This window comes from Mobula birostris, chromosome 11 (genome assembly GCF_030028105.1).
Source record: "Mobula birostris isolate sMobBir1 chromosome 11, sMobBir1.hap1, whole genome shotgun sequence".
In the NCBI taxonomy this organism is placed as follows: Eukaryota; Metazoa; Chordata; class Chondrichthyes; order Myliobatiformes; family Myliobatidae; genus Mobula; species Mobula birostris.
Genome location: NC_092380.1, coordinates 56534138 through 56559572, shown reverse-complemented (window position 1 = coordinate 56559572; position 25435 = coordinate 56534138). Strand labels below are relative to the sequence as shown.

General features: G+C 41.6%; 1 protein-coding gene across 1 annotated transcript in view; it reads left to right on the top strand.

The window, feature by feature from the left end:
* pnpla2 (patatin-like phospholipase domain containing 2) overlaps positions 1-23667 on the top strand; it is a 69862-nt gene extending 46195 nt beyond the window's left edge. The window contains exons 4-9 of the mRNA XM_072272264.1: positions 8384-8593; positions 9741-9801; positions 16668-16865; positions 18798-18930; positions 21239-21361; positions 22644-23667. Of these exons, the coding sequence (XP_072128365.1) occupies positions 8384-8593; positions 9741-9801; positions 16668-16865; positions 18798-18930; positions 21239-21361; positions 22644-22881 (963 nt within the window). The 3' untranslated portion in view covers positions 22882-23667. The remainder of the gene's footprint in view (positions 1-8383; positions 8594-9740; positions 9802-16667; positions 16866-18797; positions 18931-21238; positions 21362-22643) is intronic.
* Positions 23668-25435: the final 1768 nt, after the last annotated feature.

The window sequence follows — 25435 nt, the reverse complement described above, 5'->3', positions numbered from 1 at the left end:
AAATCTCTGGAGTGGGATCTGCTGCCACAACTCCCTGTTTCATGCATGATGCTACCAGCATCTGACAGCCATGTGGCCCCAACTTTCATCCTTGGGGACTGTGTTCCAAATGTCTCAATGACTGTTGGGGGTGTTCAGAGGCTGGGGTTTTCACATCCTAACTTTACCCAGCTACTAACTGGAATTGGATGCCTCAAGAGTGGACTGGGCTCCATTGGGATCCCTTTACACTCCTCTTCTAACTTTAGCTGTTCCTGTCCCCACAATGGAGTAACTTGTTAACCAATCACTGTTGAGGCAGAAAGCCATTCCTCATGGGGAAAAAAAATCTCCTTGGCCCATTGATTCACTGTTAACCATCAACTATCCATTTACACTAACTCAACACTAATTCCATATTTTTCTTTATTCTTCCCACATTCTCATCCACTTCCACCCCCTATATTTTATCATTCACCTATTCGTTAACTACCAACCTACACAAGCTTCTTTGAGGACATAATGAGTGCAGTGGATAGAGGGGAACAGGTGGATGTCGTATACTTGGATTTCCAGAAGGCGTTCGATAACGTGCCGCACAAAAGACTTATAAGTAAGATACGGATGCATGGAATCGGAAGAAGTGTATTGGAGTGGATAGTGGATTGGTTAACCAATAGAAGGCGCAGAGTTGGTATAAATGGGTGTTTCTCTGGTTGGCAGTCAGTGGTGAGTGGGGTGCCGCAGGGGTCGGTGCTGGGCCCGCAACTGTTTACCATTTACATTGATGATTTGGAAGAGGGAACTGAGTGTAGCGTAGCAAAAAAGATTGACACTAAACTGAGTGGGAAAGCAAATTGTGCAGAGGGATATAGATAGGTTAATTGAGTGGGCCAAGGTCTGGCAGATGGAATACAACATTGGTAAATGCAAGATCATCCACTTTGGAAGGAATAATAGAAGAGCAGATTATTATTTAAATAATGAAAGATTGCGGCATGCTGTTGTGCAGAGGGACTTGGGAGTGCTTGATCATGAATCACAAAAGGTTGGTTTGCAGGTACAACAGGGTATTAAGAAGGCAAACGGAATGTTGGCCTTCATTGCTAGAGGGATTGAATTCAAGAGCAGGGAGGTCGTGCTGCAACTGTACAGGGTACTGGTGAGGCTGCACCTGGAGTACTATGTGCAGTTCTGGTCTCCATACTTGAGGAAGGTTTACTGGCTTTGGAGGCAGTGCAGAGGAGGTTCACCAGGTTGATTCCAGGGATGAAGGGGTTAAGCTCTGAGAAGAGATTGAGTCGCCCGGGACTGAACTCTCTGGAGTTCTGAAGAATGAGAGTGGATCTGATAGAAACATAAAATATTTTGAAAGGGATAGATAAGATAGAAGTAGGAAAGTTGTTTCCATTGGTAGGTGAAACTAGAACTCGGGGACATTGCCTCAAGATTCAGGGGAGAAGATTTAGGACAGAGATGAGGAGAAACTGTTTTTCTCAGTGAGTGGTGAATCTGTGGAATTCTCTGCCCAGGGAAGCAGTTGAGGCTTCTTCACTAAATATATTTTAAGATAGAGTTAGATAGGTTTTTACATAGTAAGGGAATTAAGGGTTATGGGGAAAAGGCAGATAGATGGAGCTGAGTTTACAGACAGATCAGCCATGACCTTATTGAATGGCAGGGCAGGCTCAATGGGCCGGATGGCCTACTCCTGCTCCTATATCTTATGTTCTTATGCTTGGGATTTGGGAGGAAACTCATATGATCACAGGAGAACATGCAAGCTCTGCCCAAGGGAAGGATTACACCTGAGCACCTGTATCTTGAGGCAGTGGCTCTACTAGCAGTACCACTATGCTATCCAGAAAGTCGTAGAATTGTCAGTAAATGGATAGTTGTAGCAGAGATACTTACAAGCATTTTCTAAAGAGGCATAGGTGGAGCTCTGACAGCAGTTTATTCTCCATAATCATAATCAAATACATAATGGTGTAAAATGATTTTGACTCTTGGATATGTCTGTACAAATAGCTGTAATGTATATAATCTCTGATTAATAGGATGGTATTGTACAAAATAACATCCAAAATTCAAAATAATTATTTACATAATTACATAGAAATAACTTGCTTATTAACATAGATGTTATATCCTCATTTGAATACTTGTTCTGCAAGAACAGTGAAAGTGAGAAAACGGGCATGGTGCACATAATCAACCAATGAAAATTCAGAGCAAATCAGACATCTGGATGTGGGTGGGTAAAGAAGGATATATTGGTAACAGGAAAAGAAATATTGTAAAGTTTCTGGATTAGCAGCCAAAGTTCCAACCTATTTCAGCCCAGCAGCTTTGTGGCCAAGTTTACTGGCACCTGTTTTTTAAATTTAAAGTAAATGAGTTGAACTTCTTAAGTTTGAAATGAATACACTGAACAATTTGCGCAGGTTTCCAGCATAATGCCCACTTTGCTGCCACCATTTCCTGACTCTGAGATGATATTTTGCAGTACTTTGTTTTCTATTTACTGAAATACTGTAGGTCTGTTAGGTAATTGTGTTGTGTAGAAAAGGGAACTTTGCAAGCTCAGTGATGAAGTATTTATAATCGTGAAATATTTGAAGGACGAGTTGCCTTTTAGCCAGCACTACTTTAGGAATGCTTATAATTACACCATACATACCTCATGGAGGTTTCCTTTGATAATACCTCTAACATCCATGAGACTATTCCTCACATTTCAGCATTCAAAGTTCATTTATTATCAAACTATGTATACATATATAGCCTTGACATTCGTCTCCTTACAGGCAGCCATAAAACAGAGAAACCCAAAAGGGCCCATTAAAGAAAAAGACAGTCAAACACCCAATACGCACCATGCAAACAATAAGAGTAAGCAAATGGCATTCAGAACAAAAGTCAGTCCATAGACACGAAGCCCGAAGCAGGCCACACCCTCGGTCTCAGTTCAGTGCAGAGCCGAGCAAACGTTTATATTTACCCAGATGTCTTCATTTTTGTGACATGGCCAACATCACTTTAGTACTACTTCAGATATATTTTGATATATAGATAAAAGAAATGATGCAGCTCCCCTCAAGCCTGCAGTGCCAATCAGCAAGGTCTTTGTAGCAGCAAAAAGAGAAAAGCTCATTACATATCCTCTATACCATGCAGTTTCTTGCTGCACCTCAATTCCCCTGCTGTGCCAACATCTGTTAATCTCACTAGTTTTACATTCCAGGCCCCAGCTACAGGAAACAGTTACTTAGAAGCTGTGTCTATCCCTGTTGGAATGCTGAATATTTAACTTGGTTCCAATTTCATCCTTTAAACTGCAGTGAGTGTGGGGCCCATCCTTTATGAATATCCTCACAGCAGTGGAATCTGTCTGACAATGTTAAGTTACCTAGATATGTGTAGTCTGAAAATGTAGAGCAAGACCAGTCTGGTTGTTAATGATTCCATCTGATGCTGTTAGTGAGCAGCAGTGTGATGGAAGGTGTGGACAATACTGTTATTGATAACCTGTACATGATTACACAGTAAATTACAATAAGGAAAACTGCAGGTGCTGAAAGTCTGAAATAACAACAGAAGATGTTAGAAATTTTCAGCAGGTCAGACAGTATCTTTGGAAAGGGCAACAGGGATAATGTCTCAGGTCAAAAACTCTTCGTCAGAATTGGAAAAGAGAAAAGTTGCTGCAGAGAAGATGAGGAAGGGATGGATAGAGTAAAGGGAATATCTCCAATAATGTGAGGTCAGGGTTGCCATGGGGAGCGATGACCAAGTTTAGTATGTAGGCTGAATGCATCATGGGGAGTATTGTCATGTACCTCACATTAAGAGAATGGTTATGATAGCTGGAGATGAATCCTCTCAGGCCATTGACAACAGGGGTTTCTCAGGACAATGTTGTAGGCGCTTGCATATTTAGCTGCCATTGCGTCCATCTTAAGGTCAGAAATTAAGATTGCAGGTCAGAGGCTGGTACCCTGTGGTGTGTAGCTCACCCCAGACACTCCTAAACCATCGCAGCACCTAGGGACAAAAGTCTGAAGTGGAACGGAATTCGCTCTGCTTGTGCGAGTACAACTCCAACAGCATTCAGGTCAAAACGACCTACTTGGTTAGCATCATATCCACTATTCTACACATTTTTCCTTCCTTCTGTGTTGGCATTTTTAGCTACAGTTAGTACATTATAAAAGATGCATTGCAGTTGATACCACTCCCTGATCTTTTGACAGGTACCGTCAAGAAGGGCAGCACGCACACAGGAGCTTAATTGTCTTGTGGTTTCACTCCCAAGTCACTCGACATACTGACTTGGAAATGTACCATATCTCATTCTGACATTGTCAATATGTCTATATCTATCTATAGCTCCCTGTATAGGAGCGTTGTGGGGGTATTGTAGAAATCCTGCTGTAGTTTAACCAGGCAGTTCTTCACCAGAGTCTAATAGGCGCTGGGATGGGAAATGATGTTGGCATTTGAGTAAATGAAAAAGAATCTGTTCATTCTCACTGGATAAATCCTTTCCTCCAGGAGTCAACCTGGTAAACGTTGTACCAGCTCCAAGCAAGTGTAGATGGAGATCAAAGCTATACAAGTTATTTTCAGTATAACTTCAGCAAAGCCTTGTACAATTGCAAAAGGATTTAATTTTTCATGAGTTGTAATCATTGACCAAAAGGATACTTGGCTTCCTAATTGTCTAAACTGAACCTGCATGTTAACGTCTAATATTTCAGTTATCAGCTCTTTATTTCCCTCAGCATTCTGATAGTCATGGAGTTTCCTATCATTTAAAAAAAAACTTTACTGGATTCCTGACCAAAATGAATAACTTCACATTTTCCTACCTCGTTCTCCATCTTCTTGCCAATTCTTTTTGCATTCCCTGTCCACAGTTCACTTTCATGACCAGCTTCTTATCATTGGCAAAGATGGATACATTATAGTCCTGTCCTCCTTATTTGTGACATTATGAAAGGATGACATCACAGATTGTTGGATACTCTTCCAATTGGAGATGATCCTTGTAAAGTGTGAGATTGACTCTTGGGCCTTGTGGGCTAAACCTGCTTTCTCAGTTCTTGTGTTGCAAAGGGTGGTGTAGGTTACAGTGGGACATTGATGGGCTGCAGAGCTGGGCTGAGAAGTGGCAGATGGAGTTCGATCCGGAAAGCTGTGGTGTGATGCACTTTCAACTTGAAGGCAAAATACAAGGTTAAGGGCAAAATTCCTAGCAGTGTGGAAGAAAAGTGGGATTTTGGGGGTCCACGTCCATAGGTAGTTGATAGGGTGGTTAAGAAGACATATGGTAGCCTTCATTAGTTGGGGAATTGAATTCAAGAGTGGCAAATTAATGTTGCAGCTCTGTAAAACTCTGGTCAGACCATTCTTGAAGTATTGTGTTCAGTTCTGGTCGCCTCATTATCGGAACGATGTGGAAGCTTTATAGAGAGTACAGAATGCTGTCTGGATTTGAGGACATGTCTTACTATATGAGGAAAGGTTGAGCGAGCTAGAACTTTTTCCTTTGGAGCGAAGGAGGATGAGAGGTGACTTGATAGAAGTGTACACAGACAGTGGACAGCAAGTGCCTTCCTCCAAGGGTGGAAATGACTAATATGAGAGATGATTGGAGAAAATTATGGAGGAAGCGGTGATGTCAGAGCTAGGTTTTTGCATAGATACTGATGAACATAGAGTGGAACTACCAGGGATGGTGGTAGAGGCAGGTACATTGGGGACATTTAAGAGACTCTTAGATATGTGCATGGATTAAGAAAAATGGGGTACTATGCGGGAGGGAAGCATTAGATTGATCTCAGAGTAGGTTAAAGGTCAGCAAAATATTGTAGGCCAAAGGGCCTGTACTGTGCAGTAGTGTTCCATGAAAGAAGAAAAGTGTTTATCCAGTCTAACTTGCTGAAAACCTGTTTGTTCCTTATTGATCCATTCACTAAACTGAAATAACATTGCAAGATTTCAGCATTTCACAGGATCAAGTTAACTATCCACTATCCTGCTAGTCATGTGATACAATGATAACAGTTAACTGGAAGTTTAAGTCCCCTGTAGACTTTTGGATATTATTTGAAAATTTGCGAGGAAGTGAACGGGTTTATTGCTTGGATTGGCACGAAACTGAACTTCAGCCATAATAAAACACGAGCCCTTCAATCATTAACCATGGACCTTGCTGTTATAAAGTTGAAATAAGGCACACAACTTGTGACTCCTGAGTCACAGCTGGGCATGTAGCTTCAGTTCAGGGAATCGTACATACCTGAAAAGGTCAAAATCAAATAAACATGGCCTTTTTTGCTCTGCTGTTGAGCCTTTCAAATTTTCTGATGTTTATGGATAAACTTGCTCCATTTGAGCACAAAATTTGAGTATCACAACGCTATTTTAGGATTTTGCTATTTTAAGAGTTCACAAATAATATGTCACTATGGCAAATCATCAGCGTTGTATCATGTTATATACAAAAGGGTTCATGATGACATCGTGTTATCAGTTAGCTTGGCTGCTGCGCTCCTATCTTGCACTGTGAGTGAACATTTTAACAGAAAATGGTTAAATTTAACGATTGCTATTTACAGACTTTTTCATGTAATTTAGGTGCAAGATGTGTGCTCTTTTTTTTAGAAAAAAAGAGAGCCCCTTCACCTGAAAAATGAGAGCTGTATCAGTTTTGGAAAGATTGAGGAAATGAATGCTGTATGGCAGCAGGTGCAGAACAGACGTCGAATGGCGCAACACAGAAGTGGGCCCTTTGGGTCCCCATATCCATGATAAAATGCTTGTCCATCTATATGAATCCCTTCTGCATTAGGATTGTATCCTTCTGTGTGTTGTCCATTTAAAATCTGTCTAAATGTCTTTTAAATGTAGTAATTCTACCTGATTCCCCTACCTCTGACAGAACATTTCATATACTGTATCAATCGTTCAGCTCCTTTAACAATATTTAGAAGACGATTGGACAGGTGCATGGATATGGAATGTTCAGAGGTGTGTGGGCTAAATGTGGACTATCTTAGATGAGGATCTTGGTCAGAATGCACCATTAGGGCCGAAGGGTCTGATCCATGCTCTATTCTCTGTTCAGCAAAAAATTTACCCCTTTGATACACTTAAATACTCCTTCCTTTCACTTTAAACCCATGCTGTTGGTTTTTGATATCCATACCATGGGGGGGGAAATGATTTGGACAATCTATCCTGTCTATGCCCTTCATAACTAACTTCTACCTGGTCACCTCTCAGCCACCTTCACTCCAGGGAAAACAAGGTCAGCATATCCGTAACTGAAGTCCTCCAATACAGGCAACATCCGGAATGAATTTCCTAGTCTTGGTCTGCTTATTGTGTTGAATAGCAGGGCAGACTATTCTCTCCTTACTGTCCTTAGATGTTATAACGAAATATGCAATGTGTACTTCAGGTATCAAACACGTGACTTATTTTCTCCAGAGACGAACAGTAAAGTTGTGAGGATTTGTTTCCTTTGCTCACTTACTATTAATCTGCATGAATTATTGAACAAATCAGTGTAATCAGGAATCCACAATTTTCATTAACAGCATTTATACAGTGAGTGTTGATGCGTGGCCAAGTGGTTAGGGCATTCGTCTAGTGATTTGAAGGTCGCTAGTTTGAGCCTTGGCTGAGGCAGCATGTGTGTCCTTCAGCAAGGCACTCAACCACACATTGCTCTGCGCCAACACTGGTGCCAAGCTGTAAGGGTCCTAATGCCCTTCCCTTGGACAACATCGGTGGTGTGGAGAGGGGAGACTTGCAGCATGGGCAACTGCTGGTCTTCCATGCAACTTTGTCCAGACCTGTGCCCTGGAAACCTTCCAAGGTGCAGATCCATGGTCTCATGAGACTAACAGATGCTATAAGAATACAGTGGTAATTAAAACAACATTGGCACATAAAGGACAAGTACGCTCCTCCATTCAGTGAGATTAGGGCTGGTCCTATCTCTCAGTCTTGTTCTCCTACCCTTCTCCATGTGTGCAAAGAAGTGAATAATCTTGAAGCTGGTATTCAAGAGCAGTGGCCAGAAGTAAAGAATGAGCTATAATTCCTTGCAGTTGCTCTGAACACTAATTCCTAAACTTTATTTGGACTTTAGTTAGTTTGAAACAAAGTAGGTGTCTGCATTGATCACTATAGTTTGGCTTATTGTATCAAGGCAGTGGAAGATTTCTTGGTAACTTGGCGTTTGGATGCACATTCTGTTTGAATGGAATACAAACAAAACTTTACACAGTGTATCTAGGTACATGTGATAATAATAAAACAATTACCAATAATTATTTTACTGATGTTTGCTGTTTCATTGCAATTTTAATTGTGTTTTTATTCTCAGAGATATGTTGATGGAGGAATTACAGATAACTTACCTCTGTATGAACTGAAAAACACAATTACAGTGTCTCCCTTTGCTGGAGAGAGTGACATCTGCCCTCGGGATTGCTCCAGCAATATGCATGAGTTGAGAATAACGAATACCAGCATCCAGCTCAACCTGCAGAACATGTACCGTCTTTCCAAGGCTTTATTTCCTCCTGACCCCGAGGTAAGAATGATGGAAGATGGAGGTCGCTGGCAGTGCTTCAAACCAATACAGTGTCTGACTTACAAATGCTGCTGTAGATTCATGGTATCTCTTCATAAAGAAAGTCCGGGATGAACAGGAGATCAGTGTAGATATTTAGGATTATGTCTTCAGTAAAGCTACATAACCTAGCTAAACAACACAGACCAACAGGATCCTCGCACTTAAGTACAAAAGGGCTATAATAGAAAAATTGCAAAGAGTCTGAGCTGTCGGCCATTTGAAATGTCACAAGAACAGTCTCCCCAGTTGAAGCAGAATATAAAGAGAACAGAAATCCTGTTAGCAGGGTCTTGGGAGCACGGGAACTACAAGTTCCCCATCAACTTGTGTGCTAGCTTTCTTGCAGATATCGCCATTGGCACAAAATCCTCATAACTGTAGTGCATACCTTCACAGCGATGCAAGAAAATTGCTCACTGCTACCCTTTTTGTTATGCTAGCTGGTGGTGCAGTGATCCTGTGTTCTAATCCCACTGACTCCTAGCATGCTTACCATCTGTGCTGGGTTGAACGTTGAGCTAGCAACTCGGCCTTGTAAAAATAGTTGAATGCTATAGAATTGGCCAAAGAAAAGCCTCCCGATGTGCCACAAGGCACAAAAAGGAACTCAAAGGCTGTTGAGAGTGGGTAATAAATGGCATTCTTGCCAGGACATCCAATCCTCATAATTTTCTTTTAGAAAGCCAAGGTAAAGTCTGTAAAGTTTGGTTAATTATAGAAAGATTATTGGAGTGATATGGTTCCATAGGTAGTTTCTGCAGCCATAAAACTGATGGGTTGCCTGTTGCTAGGAGACACAGCTCACTTCCTATCCATCATCAAAGAGCCATGATTGCCAGAGGAAGTTCATTTAGTTTTTGAACAAAATCTAACCGTGATAGTAAACTTGGACTAAGATGGACAGCGTTTCTTTGCTATGCTGCTTCCTCTAATTTCTGTGTATTTAGGATTTGTAATGCTTTGACTAGTTTTTGGCTGATATGTCCGATGTACGTTTCATAATGTGCTTTTTGAATATTCTTACAATTGTGTAGAGATCAATGTAAAAAGTGGTCATTAAGTTGCCTAGTTTGGATATAAATAATTAAATATTTTAATGTGACAGGTGATGCGGGATATGTGCAAGCAAGGATACAGTGATGCCCTTGACTTCCTCAAAAGGAATGGTGAGTACGAACCATTGTTTTCCAATTATAATGTATCCAATTATGTTTCCAGTAGTTCTTTAAAATCAATTACAGTAGTATACTGTAAAACTGGATTTAATTTTTAGAAGTAGGTGTAAATGTTATGAATCATGTGGCTCAACAGAACAGGAGCAAATCTTGAATGAAAATGAACCAATTGAAGACATGAACTCCCTTTTAAAGAGACCATAGAACAGTAACACAAACAAAATGCTGCTGGAACTCAGCAGGCCAGGCAGCATCTGTGGAATAGAGTAAACAGTCAACCCTTCATCAGGAAGGGAGAAAGAAGAAATGAGTCAGAGTAAGAAGGTGGGGGCTAGGGAGGAAGACACAAGGTGATAGGTGAAACTGGGATGGGGAGGGGTGAAGTAGATTGGTGAAAGAGTTAAAGGGCTGGAGAAGGGAGAATCTGATAGGAGAGGACAGATGACCATGGAAGGGGGAGGAGTATCAGAGGGAGGTGATGGACAGGTAAGAAGATAAGGTGAGAGGGAAATGGAAATTGGGAATGATGAAGGGGGGGTGAGGGGGCATTAGCGGAAGTTCAAGAAATCGATGTTTGTGCCATCAAGTTGGAGGCTACCTAGACAGAATATAATGTGTTGTTCCCCCAACCTGAGTGTGGCCTCAAAATGGTAGTAGGGGAGGCCATGGACTGGCATGTTGGAATGGGAATGAGAAGTAGAAGTAAAATGGATGGCCGCTGGGAGATCGCATTTTTTTTTCTGGCGGACAGAGGTTAGGTGCTCAGTGAAGGGGTCTCCCCAATATACTGGAGGCCACACCAGAAACAGTAAATGACCCTAACAGACTCACAGGTGAGGTGTCGCCTCACCTAGTAGGACTGTTTGGGACCCTGAATGGTAGTGAGGGAGGAGGTGTAGGGGCAGGTGTAGCACTTGTTCGGCTTGCAAGGGCAAGTGTGGGAGGGATGAATGGACAAGGCAGTTACGTAGGGAGTGATCCCTGCATAAAGTGTGGGAGTTAGAGGGGAAGATGTCATGGGATCCCATTGGAGATGGTGGAAGTTACGGAATACTATATGCTGGACGTGGAGGCTAGTGAGGCGGTAGATGAGAACAAGAGGAACCCTATCCCTGGTAGGGTGGCGGGAGGATGGGATGAGCGGAGACGTGTGTGAAATGGAAGAGATGTGGGTAAGAGCAGCATTGATGGCGGAGGAAGAAAAGCCCCTTTCTTTGAAGGAGGACACCTCCTTCGTTCTAGAATGAAAAGCCTCATCCTGAGAGCAGATGCAATGGAGATGGAGGAATTGAGAGAAGGGTGTGGCACTTTTTACAAGTAACAGAGTGGGAAGAGGTATAGTCCGGGTTGCTGTGAGTCTGTGGGTTTATAAAAGATATCAGTAGATAAGCAGTCTCCAGAGATAGACAGAGGTGGAGAAAGGGGAGGGAGGTGTTAGAAATGGACCAGGTAAATTTGAGGGCAGGGTGGAAGTTGGAGGCAAAGTTGATGAAGTCGATGAGCTCTGCACGGGTGTGGTTGTCAATGTAGCTAGGAGAAGTTGGGGTGAGACGCCAGTGTAGGCTTGGAACATAGACTGTTCCACGTAGCCGACGTAAAGGCAGGCATAGCTGGAACCCATGTGAGTACTCATGGTGAAACTTTTTGTTTGAAGGAAGTGGGGGGAGCTGAAGGTGTAGTTATTGACAGTGGGGACAAGTTCCGCCAGACAGAGGAGAGTGATGGTGGAGGGGAACTGGTTGGGTGTGGTGTCCAGAAAGAACTTTTCAACTTTTTTTCACTCCATGCATAATTCATTGGGATGACTGTGAAATATGGGTAATTTAACATGTGTTTGGTCACAAACTCTTGTTACGTTGATGAAAAGGATTTGTCATCTTCAAGCACAGTCACTATCAGCCTTTGCTTTTTGTCCTTTTCTGATGACATGCATTTATTACCAGGTGAACTTTCAAATTCAAAGATTCAAAGTACATTTATTATCAAAGTACGTATGCAGTGTACAACCCTGAGATTTGTCTTCCCACATACAGCCACTAAACAAAGAAAACCATGGAACCCGTTCAAAGAAAAACATCAACCCTCCCAGGTGCAAAAAAACCAACAAATTACGCAAGCAGCAAAAATGCAGAATATAAAACACCAGGAGTCCAGGCATATTCAAATCATCTCAGTTCAGTTCAATCTATTGCTGCGTCATCTGTTACCTGCAGATCACCCCAATCAAAATCGCACAAAGTAGCAACCAAAAAATAGGAGCGACCAAAAACACATCATAATGTGAAGTACAGAGTGAATAAAACGTGCTCCTACAAATTACCCGATGGTCAGAATGGCAATAGATCATTAGCCTAAATTTGCCTGAAAGTTCTCCCCATATTACCTAATTATTTAATTTTAATTATTGAGATACAGCACGGAATAGGCTCTTCAAGCCACGCCGCCAAGCAATCCCCTGATTTAACCCTAGCCTAATCATGGGGCAATTTACAATGACCTTCCAACCAGTGAGTCTTTGGAATGGGAAGAAACCAGAGCACCCAGAGGAAACCACATAGTTACGGGAAGAACGTACAAACTCCTTACAGGCAACAGTGGCGATTGAACCCAGGCTGCTGGTACTATAAAGTGTACCACGGTCCTGTACTGCCCCATTACTGTGCAGTGATCCAATTTCATCTTATTCTTGAACGATATTTGGAATTGTTTCTTGTTTGGTTTATCACTGAATATAGAAGAATTTATGTTGTGTTGGAAGGGAAGCGATGGGTGTTGGCGAGAACTTCTACTTTCTTAACCTGCTTCCTATTGGATCAACATCACTGTGGCATTGTACCTGACCAACTGCACATGTTTAAACTGTGGGTTTTTCAGGAAGGGAAGGAGGGTGATGGTTTATACTTCTTCACTGAAATAAGCAGATCTTGTATATTAATATTTATTGTTTGCATATTTTCACTCCTCTTCTTGTCCAAAAGCTTGTTTCTAGGTGTATTATTTTACCACCTTGTGGAAATGCTTAGCAACATCATTATGTTGTCTTTAGAATCAGAATCAGATTTACCATCACTGCCATTAATTGTGAAATTTATTGTTTTGCCACGAAGCTAATCTTAATCAGATTAATTCTGCAAACTACTATTGAGTCAATTCAAACCTCTCTGGATCAAGATGAAAATACCATCCTTGTTTATTTCTAAACAATTAAGATAATGCCTTTGTCTCTCTAAATGAGTTACAAGTGGTTAGTTTTCAATGTGAGCATGTGTTAAAATAATTTGCTTAAATCACCTACACTGACCTCCATAATGTTGCACATCTTTGCTTCTAGTTATGACAATGCTCTTCCATCCTGTATTCATTGAAGAATTTTGTATTTTGATATGTTTCCTGTCTCCTCTCCGACATTAAATCTCCCATTCGATTTTTTTCCTTTCAATGGCTCAGTCCCACAACAGGTCAAATTAAATGGCCTCATTCTGTGTTTGGATTCCTCCACATCCCTGCTATACCACTCCCCCCTCCACAAAGTCCCAAGAATCGTCCTCTGCATAAACACAAAATGTTGGCAGCGATGGAGTTGGTTTTGTGCCAAAGCCGTACAGATGACTATTTAGGTGAGCTGCATAAATGAGCTTCTGACACAGGATGCACCCCAATGTCTGTGCGTGGGTTTGCACTTTAGTTCTGTCAAAGGCGGGATGTTCTGATGATAACAGCTTTCTGTGTTGGGCGTGAGAAAAAGTATCTGTGGGCATAAGCCAAGACTGCCTTTGTAGCTTTCCTGTAATGTTCCTAGCCCTGCTGTATGTATTTGAGTAATGCACACTGTGTATTAGTCAGGATTTTCAACCGAAGTGTTTAGATGAGAATAGAGGATCCATAAGCAAAAGAATCCGGAACTGGGCATTCAGCCTTTTGGATCAGCATTCTCGTCCCAGAAGATCAAGGCTGGTCTTTTACTCCAGTTTATCACTTGATCCTCCTAATACATAAAAAATCTATCATTCTCAGACTTGAATATTTTTATTGCTCAGTAAAAATCTCTGCCCTCTTGGGAACAAAACTTGGAAAAAGAAATTTTCTTCTCGGCTCTGACCTGATCAGCTGGTGTTTTATCTTGAGGCTGATTTACATTCCTATACCGGCCAGAATTCTCTCAGAACGGATATTAAGGTACCGGCAACCCTAACCAAGATTCCAATCTTTTTTAAAAATCCAATTTGTTTTCAGATGGTCATTCCAAACTTGGCTAAGCTATTCCTTTGTTTTATCAAACAAGCAGAAATTTGCAGATGGACCACGTGCATGTGGAGTCTTTTTGTATGTCTAGTGTGATCTAAACAATAATTCCAAACTATGTGAAATCCCCAACACAAAATATGTGGCAACGTCTATAGATATATTGAACTTAGCATTCTTTTCACTCCATGCATAATTGACTGGGATGATTGTGAGATATGGGTTATTTGTGTTTGCTTTGGTCACAAAGCTCCTGTTTACATTGATAAAAGGATTAATCACCTTTCAAGTACAGGCAATATCAGTCTTTGCTTTTTGTCCTTTTCTGATGACATGTATTTATTACCAGGTGAACATTCAAATTAGGGTGGATATGGAGTTGATGTTTTCCCCATCAAGTATTGTAAAAATTCTGTATGCTTCAGTGTGATCACCTCTCATTCTCATATATTAAAATATACAGTGAAGTGAGTCTTTTGTGTTAACAACTTGCACATTAGATTAGATTATGAGGACACACAGTCCTATTTTATTGTCATTTAGTAATGCATGTATTAAGAAATGATACAATGTTCCTCCGGTGTGATATCACAGAAACACAGGACAGACCAAGACTGAAAAACTGACAAAAAACCACATTCCAATGCCAACACAGCATGCCCACAATGATTGGCAGGACAACTCAGATTATCAATAAAACAATAACAGAAAAACAAGCCTTGCTCCTATATTCCTTCTATACATGCACATACACACTCCTCCAACCTCAGGACAGGCTGTTTCTGGCGTCAAGTGGGATTTGTGGATTCACAGACTTTGTGTATTTAATATACCAGAAATATTTGAGTAATATTGTAAATATATTAGTTTAAACATTCTTTGTTGTTTAAATAATTTATTATGGTTATATGTACGAAGTAAGCAAATAGCATACATCATGGCACACCAAAACTAAGACCCATTTTCCTCATCTTGGTCCTAAAAGGCTTCCCCTTTATCCTCAAACTGTGACCCCTCATTCTCGACTTCCACAACATCAGAAAACTTCTGAAGATGGCAAGACTCTGTGCAGTAGTTGAAGTCCGAGGTGTAAATGGTGAAGAGGAAGGGAGACAAGACAGTCCCCTGTGGAACCCCAGTGCTGCTGATCACTCTGTCAGACACACAGTGTTGCAAGCACACATACTATGGTCTGCCAGTCAGAAAATCAAGAATCCATGATACCAGCATCCACCTGCATCACTGTCAGCTTCTCCCCCAGCAGAGCAGGGTGGATGGTGTTGAACACACTGAAGAAGTCAAAAAACATGACCCTCACAGTGCTCGCTGGCTAGTCCAGGTGGGCGTAGACACAGTTCAGCAGGTAGATGATGGCATCCTCAACTCCTAGTCGGGGCTGGTAGGCGAACTGGAGGGAATCTAAGTAAATTATTTAAATGAACAAGAATGCTTAATTAACAACATATTTATAAGATTACTGAAATATTAAATACACAACAGAATGTGCAGCAGAAATCTCAGTTCCCCATTTTTACCAGCACCGGGGTGAACGTTCCCTTGATGGAGATTGCCTTATGTGGGGATTGAGAGTTGTTGTATCATACCTGCTGAGAGCTAAAGTGTTGGAGGGGCTACATGTCGGTCATCTAGGCATGGTCAAAATGAAAGCATTGGCTTGAAGTTTTGTCTGGTAGCCTGGGACAGATCAGCAGATCGATCAGCTTGCCATGCTCTGTTCAGGATGCCAACATGTCCAGAAAATGCCAAGAGCAGCACTTCTTTATCCCTGGGAATGCCCTGGCACAGGATTCATGTGGGTTTTGCCGAACCATTCATGGGCACAAATTTCTTAGTAGTAGTGGATGCAACTACAGAAGTGTTCCCACTAGTCTCCACTACGGTCTTGCACATCATTGATGTGCTGAGATGCCTCTTCTCAGGGACTGGTGTTCAAGAACATTTAGTAAGTAATAATGGACCACAGTTTGTTGTGGAACAGTTTCAGTCATTCCTGAAAATGAATGGAATAAGACATATTACATCAGTGAGTGAGTCATATCAGTATTCTTGATGTGGTCATGCCAGGACTCTCCGTAAATGATGCAAAATATCATCGTGCTCATTGTGAAGGCTGAAGTACAATTTTCCTTTCCAATTATTCATTTATCAGTCTTTTTTGCTTTAAAACATTCATTAAGTTTCCTTTAAGCACAAACACTTGTCAACCTATCGATATGCAAGGAATGCTCAACTTTTTTTACTTTCTCTACCTTGCATTTTTCTGTTTTGCCGTCTATCCTGTATGTGGTAATGCTGCCCATTTGTTTCTGCTGGCTATATGCCCCACCCTGCAGCTCCCTTGCCTTCTCGTTACAGCGTACACTGCCATTTAACTTTGTATCATTACAAAGCTTGGATATATTATGCTTGCAACACACATCAAAGTTGCTGGTGAACGCAGCAAGCCAGGCAGCATCTCTAGGAAGAGGTACAGTCGACATTTCAGGCTGAGACCCTTCGTTGCGTATATATTATGCTTCTTGTTCTCATTCAAATCATTGGTATGGGGAGATTTTTTTTTCTAAAAGTAGTCTTTACTTGCCTTTGTTTTACAGGTTTGTTAAACAGGCCACAGCCTTTGTGCAGCTCACCCCTGTCTGCTCCGAATCAGTGCGATACATTTGCTGATGATGAAGACTTCGACGAAGAAGCAGCAATAGAAACAGCAGAGGGAAATCAAATAGGAGTACGAGGATGTTTCAGTAAGAACAATGACCAGATTCTGGAGCACTTGTCACCACGGCTTCACCAAGGTTAGTACAAGTTGGTATGGTTGGATTGAGTAGCAAAGCAGGTTTGAGGGGAGTGCCCCTCCAGCATCGCTCCCTGCTCCAGTTGAGCTTAGGTGTGGTCAGAATGTTCATGGAGTAAATGCCTTTGTTGAGTCAATTATAATAATAAGTGCAAAAGGAGAGCAGAATTCGTGGAGTAGCGTCCATGGGTTCATTGTTCAGAAATCTAATGGTGGAGGGGAAGAAGCTGTCCCTAAAATATTAAGTGTGTTTCTTCAGGCTCCTGCACCCCCTCTCTGATGGTAGTAATGAGAAGAGGGTATGTCCCGGGTGGTGAAGGTCCTTAGTGATGGATTCCACCTTTCTGAGGCACTGCCTTTTGAGGATAACCGTGCTGGTGGGGAGGTTGGTGCACATGGTGGAGCTGGCTTCTTCCGATCCTTTGCAGTGGCCCCTCCACACCAGATGGTGATGCAAGTCAGAATGCTCTCCATCGTATATCTGTGCAAACTTTCTCGAGACTTTGGTGACATACCCTATGTGAAGATTTTTCTCACTGGTTGTCAGGGGATGCTGTATATTTAAATATTTCTTAAAGATAATTATAAATCTCTTAATATTTTCCAAATCTGCTGATTCTTTGAATTCAACATAAATGGATCAAATTTATCAAATCAAGTTCTGCCATAAGATGAAATTACGATTGTCAGTGCAACTCAGTTTTATATTTCGAAGGCTCTAACCTTCCCAGTACACCAGTCTGGGCCAGATTGTGATCATATAGAAGTGGTGTATGATTGCTGGGTGTGTGCTTCTTTAACTTATAGCATGTCGATGCAAATATTTCAGAGCTGAGACTTCCGGGTGCTGTCTCACTCTACAGAGAAAGCTTAGTGTAAGAAATGCCACCCGCACAATGGAAGGTTTGCTTTTCTAAATGATATACCTTGGCCTTCTAATTATTTTGTCACATTAGAATCAGGTTTATTATCACTAACTTTTGTTGTGAAATGTGTTGTTTTGTGGCAGCAGTAAAGTGCGAGGCATCAAAATTACTGTAACTTAAAAAAACAAGTAGTACAAATAACGAGGTAGCACTCACCGGTTCATAAACAATTCAAAATTCTGAAGGCAGAGAAGGAAAAGCTGTTCTTAAAACATTGTGTGTGGGTCTTCAAGCTCCTGTACCTCCTCTCGAATGATAGTAATGAGAAGAGGGCACGGCCTGGGTGGTCAGTGTCCTTAATGATCGATTCCACCTTCTTGAGGGACCGCATCTTGACGGTTCTTCGATGGTGAGGAAGTTTGTCCCCTTGATGGGCACCTACACAAACGGGTAACTTACAGCAGTCTGTCTGTTCAGCTATTCGTACATCTTTGGAATAGGGTGGGAGCTGGAGTACCTGGGGGGTAAGGGGAGCCCACAAGGTTTTTGGGAGGAGGTGGAAACTCCACGCACACAACGGCCAAGGGTAAGGGTCGACAACAGGTCACTGTGGTTGTGAGGCAGCAGCACGGACTGCTGAACCACAGTGTCGCCATTAGCTTCAGAAGAACTCATTTCCCTTTTCCAGCCTGAAAGCTCGCTAGGATCTCCATCTAACCTAGGATACTGGAAATGTGTCTTCCATTGAGATAGAATTGCTCTATGTATTCCCAGGGTGCTAAACAGAAAACAATCAGATTTAGTTCACTCACAAATTCTGAAACCGGAATGATCTTGTTCCATGTTCTAAGTGTGCATTCCCACCACAAATAGGGACTTGAAGCTAGTTTCAGATTTAACAGAGCAGCAGCCATAGAAATCCTTTCCTATCCCAGTGTCTTCTCCTGTCAGTCTATCACTAACTCTCCTCTCCACCCAAAGTCGATTTGGTCTGTGTTTGCGAGCGTTGTTGAAGATCTGTTTAGATTGCAAGCTGACTGACTTTCCTATAACTCCGTTTTGCACAGCACTAATCGAAGCCTGTGCTGAGAAACGAGGTTTACACACCGTCTTTTCAAACTTGCTGCCAGTCCGTTTGGTTTCTGCCATGATGGTGCCGTATACTTTGCCCCTGGAATCTGCAGTTTCATTCACCATAAGGTATGTTTGTTTGAATTTCTGTTCAGCATACCCGTGAAGGTTATACCTCATGTCAGGTTGAAAATAATTATGGAGAATATCTGCAGATGCTGGAAATCTAAAGCAACACACACACACATACATACAAAATGCTGGAGGAACTCAGCAGGTCAGGCAGCATCTGAGGAAATGAATAGATATTTGTCGTTTCAGGCTGAGACCCTTCTTTGGGGCTGGGAAGCGAAAGATGCTGGAATAAGAAGGTAGGAGGAGGAGAGAGACTAGCTGGATGGTGATAGGTGAAGCCAGGCAGGTGGGAATGGTCCAGGGCTGGAGAAGAAGGAACCTGATCAGAGAGGCGAGTGGACCATAGGTGAAAGGGAAGGAAGAGCGGACCCAGGGGAAGTGATAGGCAGGCAAGAAGAGGTAAGAGGGCAGAGTGGGGAATAGAAAAGAAGAAGGGGAGGAAAATTTATTTTTACCGGAAGAAGGTCTTGGCATGAAAAGTTAACTGCCTATTCATTTCCATCGGTGCTGCCTGACCTGCTGATTTCCTCCCGTGCTTTCAGTGTGTTGCTTTGAAATTAATTATGGATTGCTTTAGCCGTTCTCAAATAATCCTGTAGGTGGAGCAACATCTGAATAATTGATACTGAGTTTATTGAGAAAATAGTCCCAACAAGTCTTAACTTGTGCGTAGCCAGAGCTTATATCTAAATTAAAGAAGAGAGATGGGAGTGAAAACACACAATTATTAATAGCAGAGTTGATGCTAAAAGTTAATATTGTCACTAAGATAATTTTATTGATGTATGTTTAGGTTGTTTTCAATACTATTATTTTGCTAAGTAGGAGTCAAGATGGTGCTTGGCCATGGTCTTTGGGTTGCGGCTCTCAGTTGTTTTTTAGGTTCGTAGGGATGGTTTTGGGACAGCGTGGGCAGCTAGAGGACAGTTATGGATTAGGGACATGGATGTGGGGAGGTAGAGGTTTGGGGCAGTAAATGAAGAGTTGGGGCTGAAGCCAGAGTCCAGGTTGGAGCGCTCTGTGGTTGGAGGCCAAAGATCCTCATGGATGGATGTTGTGTCGGTGGCACAGACGAAGGCCAGTGAACCCTGTGGACGATGGCACGTGACTCCCTCCCCCAGCCCCCCCCAGGTCGGGGTCTCCCCCCTCCGCCCAGTCTGGCAAGCCCCAGGATCAGAAATTCATGCAGGCAAGAGGCAGGTTGGTGAGTGCTCGGGTCGAATGTCCATGCAAACCTTGGGGTCAGTGTTAAGGGTCGAAGACCAAAATCAGCAAGCTCAGAAGTCAGGACATGATGTTGAAGTGTCTGGAAGTTTAAGGCCCTGTGCCTGTAAATCTGAGTCCAGGCCAGGTCCAGATCAGTGAGTCTCAGGGTTGGAAGCGCATATAAGTCTGGAGTTTGAGGCCCGGAGTTCAAAGTTCCATGATCGGCAAATCCTGGGGTCAATACCAAAGGCTGAAGCATGAATTTGGGAGTTTGTGCGAGGACTTAGCGTCAGAAATGGAAGTGAAGATGCGATTGAATAAATTGGTAAATGGTGGGGGGGCTGTTGATAGTGCAGATCAAAGTGAAGTGGATGGGGGTCTTTTCTGAGGCACTCAGAGAGACTGGGTGAGCACGCGGGGCTGGAATAGTGAGAGGTAAAAGGAAGTGAGACAAGATGGCCCCAAGGTTGAAAGACAGCGGTTGGCAGCTTTAAAACACTCTAAACCTCTTATCAGAAGCTGTACCACACACGAGACAATCTGCAGATGCTGGAAATCCAAGCAACACACACAAAATGCTGGAGGAACTTAGCAGGCCAGGCAGCAATTATGGAAAAGAGTAAACAGTTGATGTTTCAGGCTGAGACCCTTCATCAGGACTCGGCCTGAAACGTGGACGGTTTACTCTCCTTCCATAGATGCTGCCTGATCTGCTGAGTTCCTCTAGCATTTTGTGTGCGTAACAGAAGCTGTATTCCTTTTGTTCTGAAATTTGGACTTGGACCCCAAGCTTGCTCTTGTTTTGCTCTTGTATTCTGCATCTTTTCCTGATGAAAGTGATGGATTATTGTAACAGCCTTAATTATTTTTCTGGGTTTGAATTAATAAATAAACTGGACGAGGGGCTGTGTCAGCTGTCTGTAGCATTCCAGGAATGTGTGCTTTACAAAGAAGTGCTTGAATCGATAAGTTATCACATGATATGAAATCAAAGAATAATTCAGTCAGTTTGTTAATTTATTTTTAACCCACTCTGTCATTACTTATAGTACTAAAGATGTGTCTGGAGTATTTATCTAGTCTCTACCTTTGATAGAATCCTGGAGTGGTTACCTGATCTCCCAGAAGATATTGACTGGATGAAAGATCAGATCGCCAATGTGTTGTGGTACTTCGTCACAAATGCCAAGGTGAAACTAGGACAACATCTTTCCACAAGGTACTGATGACTGACCAGAAAGTAAATTTGTAATGTTTGCTGCGGCAGTAAATATTCGAAACTCTCCCCGTAAAGCTGTACATTTTCATTTGCAGAACTGAGGTGGGCTTCTGATTTGCAAGTGAAACTGGGACAGAAAACCTTGCATTCTGGCAGTGATAATCCTTAAAGCTGCCACTTTCTGCCTTTCAATTATCTCTCTTCCTTTTACCTCACTTCCTTTTATCACACTATTCCAGGCCCAGTTGCTCACCCAGTCTCTATGAATGTCCCGAAACAGACCCCCATCTACTTCACTTGCATATGCACTATGAACGTGTGAATAGCACCCCCCTACACTTTTCCAGCATTTACCAACTGCACCTTCCATTTCTGACACTAAATCCTCATGTAAACTCCCATTATTCTCTCTTGTCCACTTCATTCCCCATACAGACTTCATCTCTGTTCCTCTAACCCCAGGGGAACAGATTCTGTTTTTTTTTAAGCAGGTGACAGGTTGGCCATTTACATAGTTAAGGTCTAGATTTTGAAGCCCTCTGTGAAAACCAATCGCTGCTTCACTGCCCTTCTGTTACGTAAAGACAATTCCTGGCTTTGTGCAATTTGCCTTATTAAAATCTTTCCCTCATTCTCCTGCAGCCCAAATACATTTTTAATTTCAGGTGAAAGGTGTTTTTGAGCTGTGGCCTCCACCATGATGCTCACCTTCATCTGTGCTCTTGCATCATGGTTGTGTGTACAGTGATGGAGACTGCTCCCGTATTCTGCAGACCTTTCATTAAGAAGGGGTGATGTGTGTCCTTTTTCATTCTTTGTTGCTTGCAGGGAGCTGAGGTCAGTTGTAGTTCACCGAGCTGCTACCCTGGTTTGGATCGGTTAGGACACTGTGCACTTTTCAGATTCATTTTGCTTACCTAATGGGTACGGGGGTTAAGTAAATATTCTTTCTGCCACCGCTGACTGTGATGTTGTCAGTGATGGAACATGAACTTGGCATCTGACCATCCATGTTCTAATTCAAGGCTATTGTTGTCAATTATATGACATCAGAAGGAACAACCCTTCTTTTCCCCAAACTGTTATTGGCTATATCATCATTTGAGATGAGTGTGTGTTTCACAAGAGAGTCGTGTGGGGAGCTGTACATCAGGTCAACAATATATTTGTTGGGACTGGGATAAGGTCAGCTTATCGTGCTCCTGTACTAACATCTGTTTTGATCATTTTTTCACTTTTTAAGTGACTAACTTCTCATCTTGCCCACTTCCCTTCATTTCAGGCTGCAGTATGATATGAGGCTACAAAGGACCCAGAGTCTTTTCGTACTACCGGCGCCTTCCGCCAGCTCTGTCCGGCAGTGGGTCCGAAGCAATACTTCGGTGATGGATCTCATTGTGAAATGTGAACAGTACCAACGCCACCTGTGGCCCAGCATGCCCCTTGTGAATTGGAAACCTCAGGGTTCCTTCTGCCAGCAGGATCTTGATCATGGTTTACTAATGAAACCAACCTTATGAACCAAATTTGACGATTAGAAAGGGCACACTTCCATACAGAGCACCTCTTCCTTTAAGTGTCATGTTATCAGCGAGCTTTACACACATCTTGTACAGTTTCTTCTTTTGTATCAATCAATGTCCCTCATGGAAATAGCCCGCTTGAAAACCTGTGGAATTGGACGAACCACTCATGAAGCCAAGCCACTAATCAAGCAACTTCCAGCAGAACAAGTTATTTTCAGTAAACTCTTTCTGCAGAATGTTAGTCTGTTTGCTGCGATGCAAATGGGATATCCAGTTCAGTACTGTGATATTGTGATATTTTTCATTTAATATCATTCTTTTGAAATATGAATTGAAACTTTACCAAGCTTCACTTTTAAGTATTTAACTAAGAACTTAGTTTGGTAAAAATAAATTTTGATGAGCACTCAGTGAAAGTAATGGAGCTGAATTTTAGCTGGTGATTTGAATCTCCAAATGGAATAGATAGTTCTCAAACTGAAGAAATCAACAGTGAAACTCCCAAAGAAAATTTAATCTCATTTTAAAAAATTCTCTAAGTGGAGGTGCCATATTTACAAAATTCTTTCTAGATGGAGGTGCCATATTTACAAAATTATTAGTTTCTACTGAAGTTGCTAACTGGAAATTATGTAATCATTTTCATACCTCATCATTGAACACACAGGATCAGTGCAACACCTCTATGCCAGATCAATGCAATTTTACGCTACTTCTTTTTGTACGTTTTATTTGGAATTACTCCTGAAGAGTATTTAAAATGCTATTCTTTTGTTTAAAGTCTTGCTATTTTTTAACCTGCTGAATATATTTGGTGTTAAAAATTTTGCTGTTTCAAAAAAAGTTTAGCTGTTTGTATTTAAAAGTTGTTTTGATACGATTTGTTGTAATATACTTTGATCACTCAATTCATATATCAAATTACAGTTTATTTTTAAGGTTATTTTGCTTTGAAACTGCAATTTTGACGTTTTAAGACTCCCCAATATTATCTATGTCCTTTAGCTTTTTGGGATATAACCTCTGAATTTCCATGCTTGTGGAGTCATATAACTCATTACTTCTAGTATAAAAGCTATATTAACAGTCGAAATCAATATAAGAATTTCCCTTCTGCTTCCAGACAGCCAAGACGAACTAGAGGCTACCTACTCATTGTTTGATTAACAGATAGTTTAGGGCATTGAGGTAGGTGTAAGGTTTTTTTAAAAAAAAAGGCATTTCTTGGAAGTTTATTTTAGAATTGAGTGTGTTGTTAGTTGGGCAGTCGTGAGTAAAGTGGCAATACGGTTTGAACTGCCTGTTATTCAGAACTTGGACATTTATTGGTCTTGATTAATGGGTGCAATAGCTAGTGTGGATTTTGTGTTGCCACCTGCGATTAATTTCTGACTTGTGATGTTGTTTCTTTCAAACTTTAACACATCGGTTATCATTGACCATTGCAACTCAACGGGCAGTTTTAGGAAGGCAACATTCCAGTCAGCTCCCTTCTGAGAAGCTATTCTATCATTTTTTAATCATCTTTGTGTAAAAAGTGCAGAGAGCCTGGAGATGTCTTTTAAGCATGCTATAATTTTTTTTATTAATTCATATTTGTGGCACTATTGACCAGCAATTCATCCCTGGTCAGTAGTAGTCAGTTGTAGCCTCTGAAATTCAACACTTTTTGTGGACTTTCAGAACCAAAGTAACACATTGACAAGGGATGAATTGCTAGATATTTTATATGCAAACAACAGGAATTCTGCAGATGCTGGAAATTCAAGCAACACACATCAAAGTTGCTGGTGAACGCAGCAGGCCAAGCAGCATCTGTAGGAAGAGGTGCAGTCGACGTTTCAGGCCAAGACTTCGTCCTGACGAAGGGTCTCGGCCTGAAACGTCGACTGCACCTCTTCCTACAGATGCTGCTTGGCCTGCTGCATTCACCAGCAACTTTGATGTGTGTTGCTAGATATTTTATAGATATGTTTCCCATCTAGAACTACAGAGAATCCAGTGTCAGTTAATATCCTGATGCAGTTATTAACATTCCTTTTTGGTTTATTGGATAGGTGGAACAAGAAAGTGATGGACAGTTACATAATACATAATGTAACTATCCTCCATTGTTTTCCTTTCTGCTTTAGGTCTTTTTCAATATATTACTGAGGGAGTTGACCAGTGGCTTGTTGTAGAGCCCTTTGCTGCATGGAGTTGTGACAGAGCAGCCTTAAGTTTCTCCCCTCTACCATTTTAAATTGTTGCTTTGAACTTTTTAACTAATTGTGTCAGAAGATAAAAGTACAGCCAAATCTGATTGTACAAACTCAGTGACGTAATCGAGGTGAATCTGGCCATCCCATTTTGGTATGTGTCTGAATGGCAATGGACTTGTCATATTACTAGCATGGACCAATGACTTTGATATCTCCCATGGTACATTATACTGAAGACTAGAACACTTACCAATTCAAGCAAGGAAGACATCTCTGCCATGGTGAAAAATAGATATAATACCATGTAAATATTATGAAGTAAAATACTGTACCTGTGTCCTCTATTA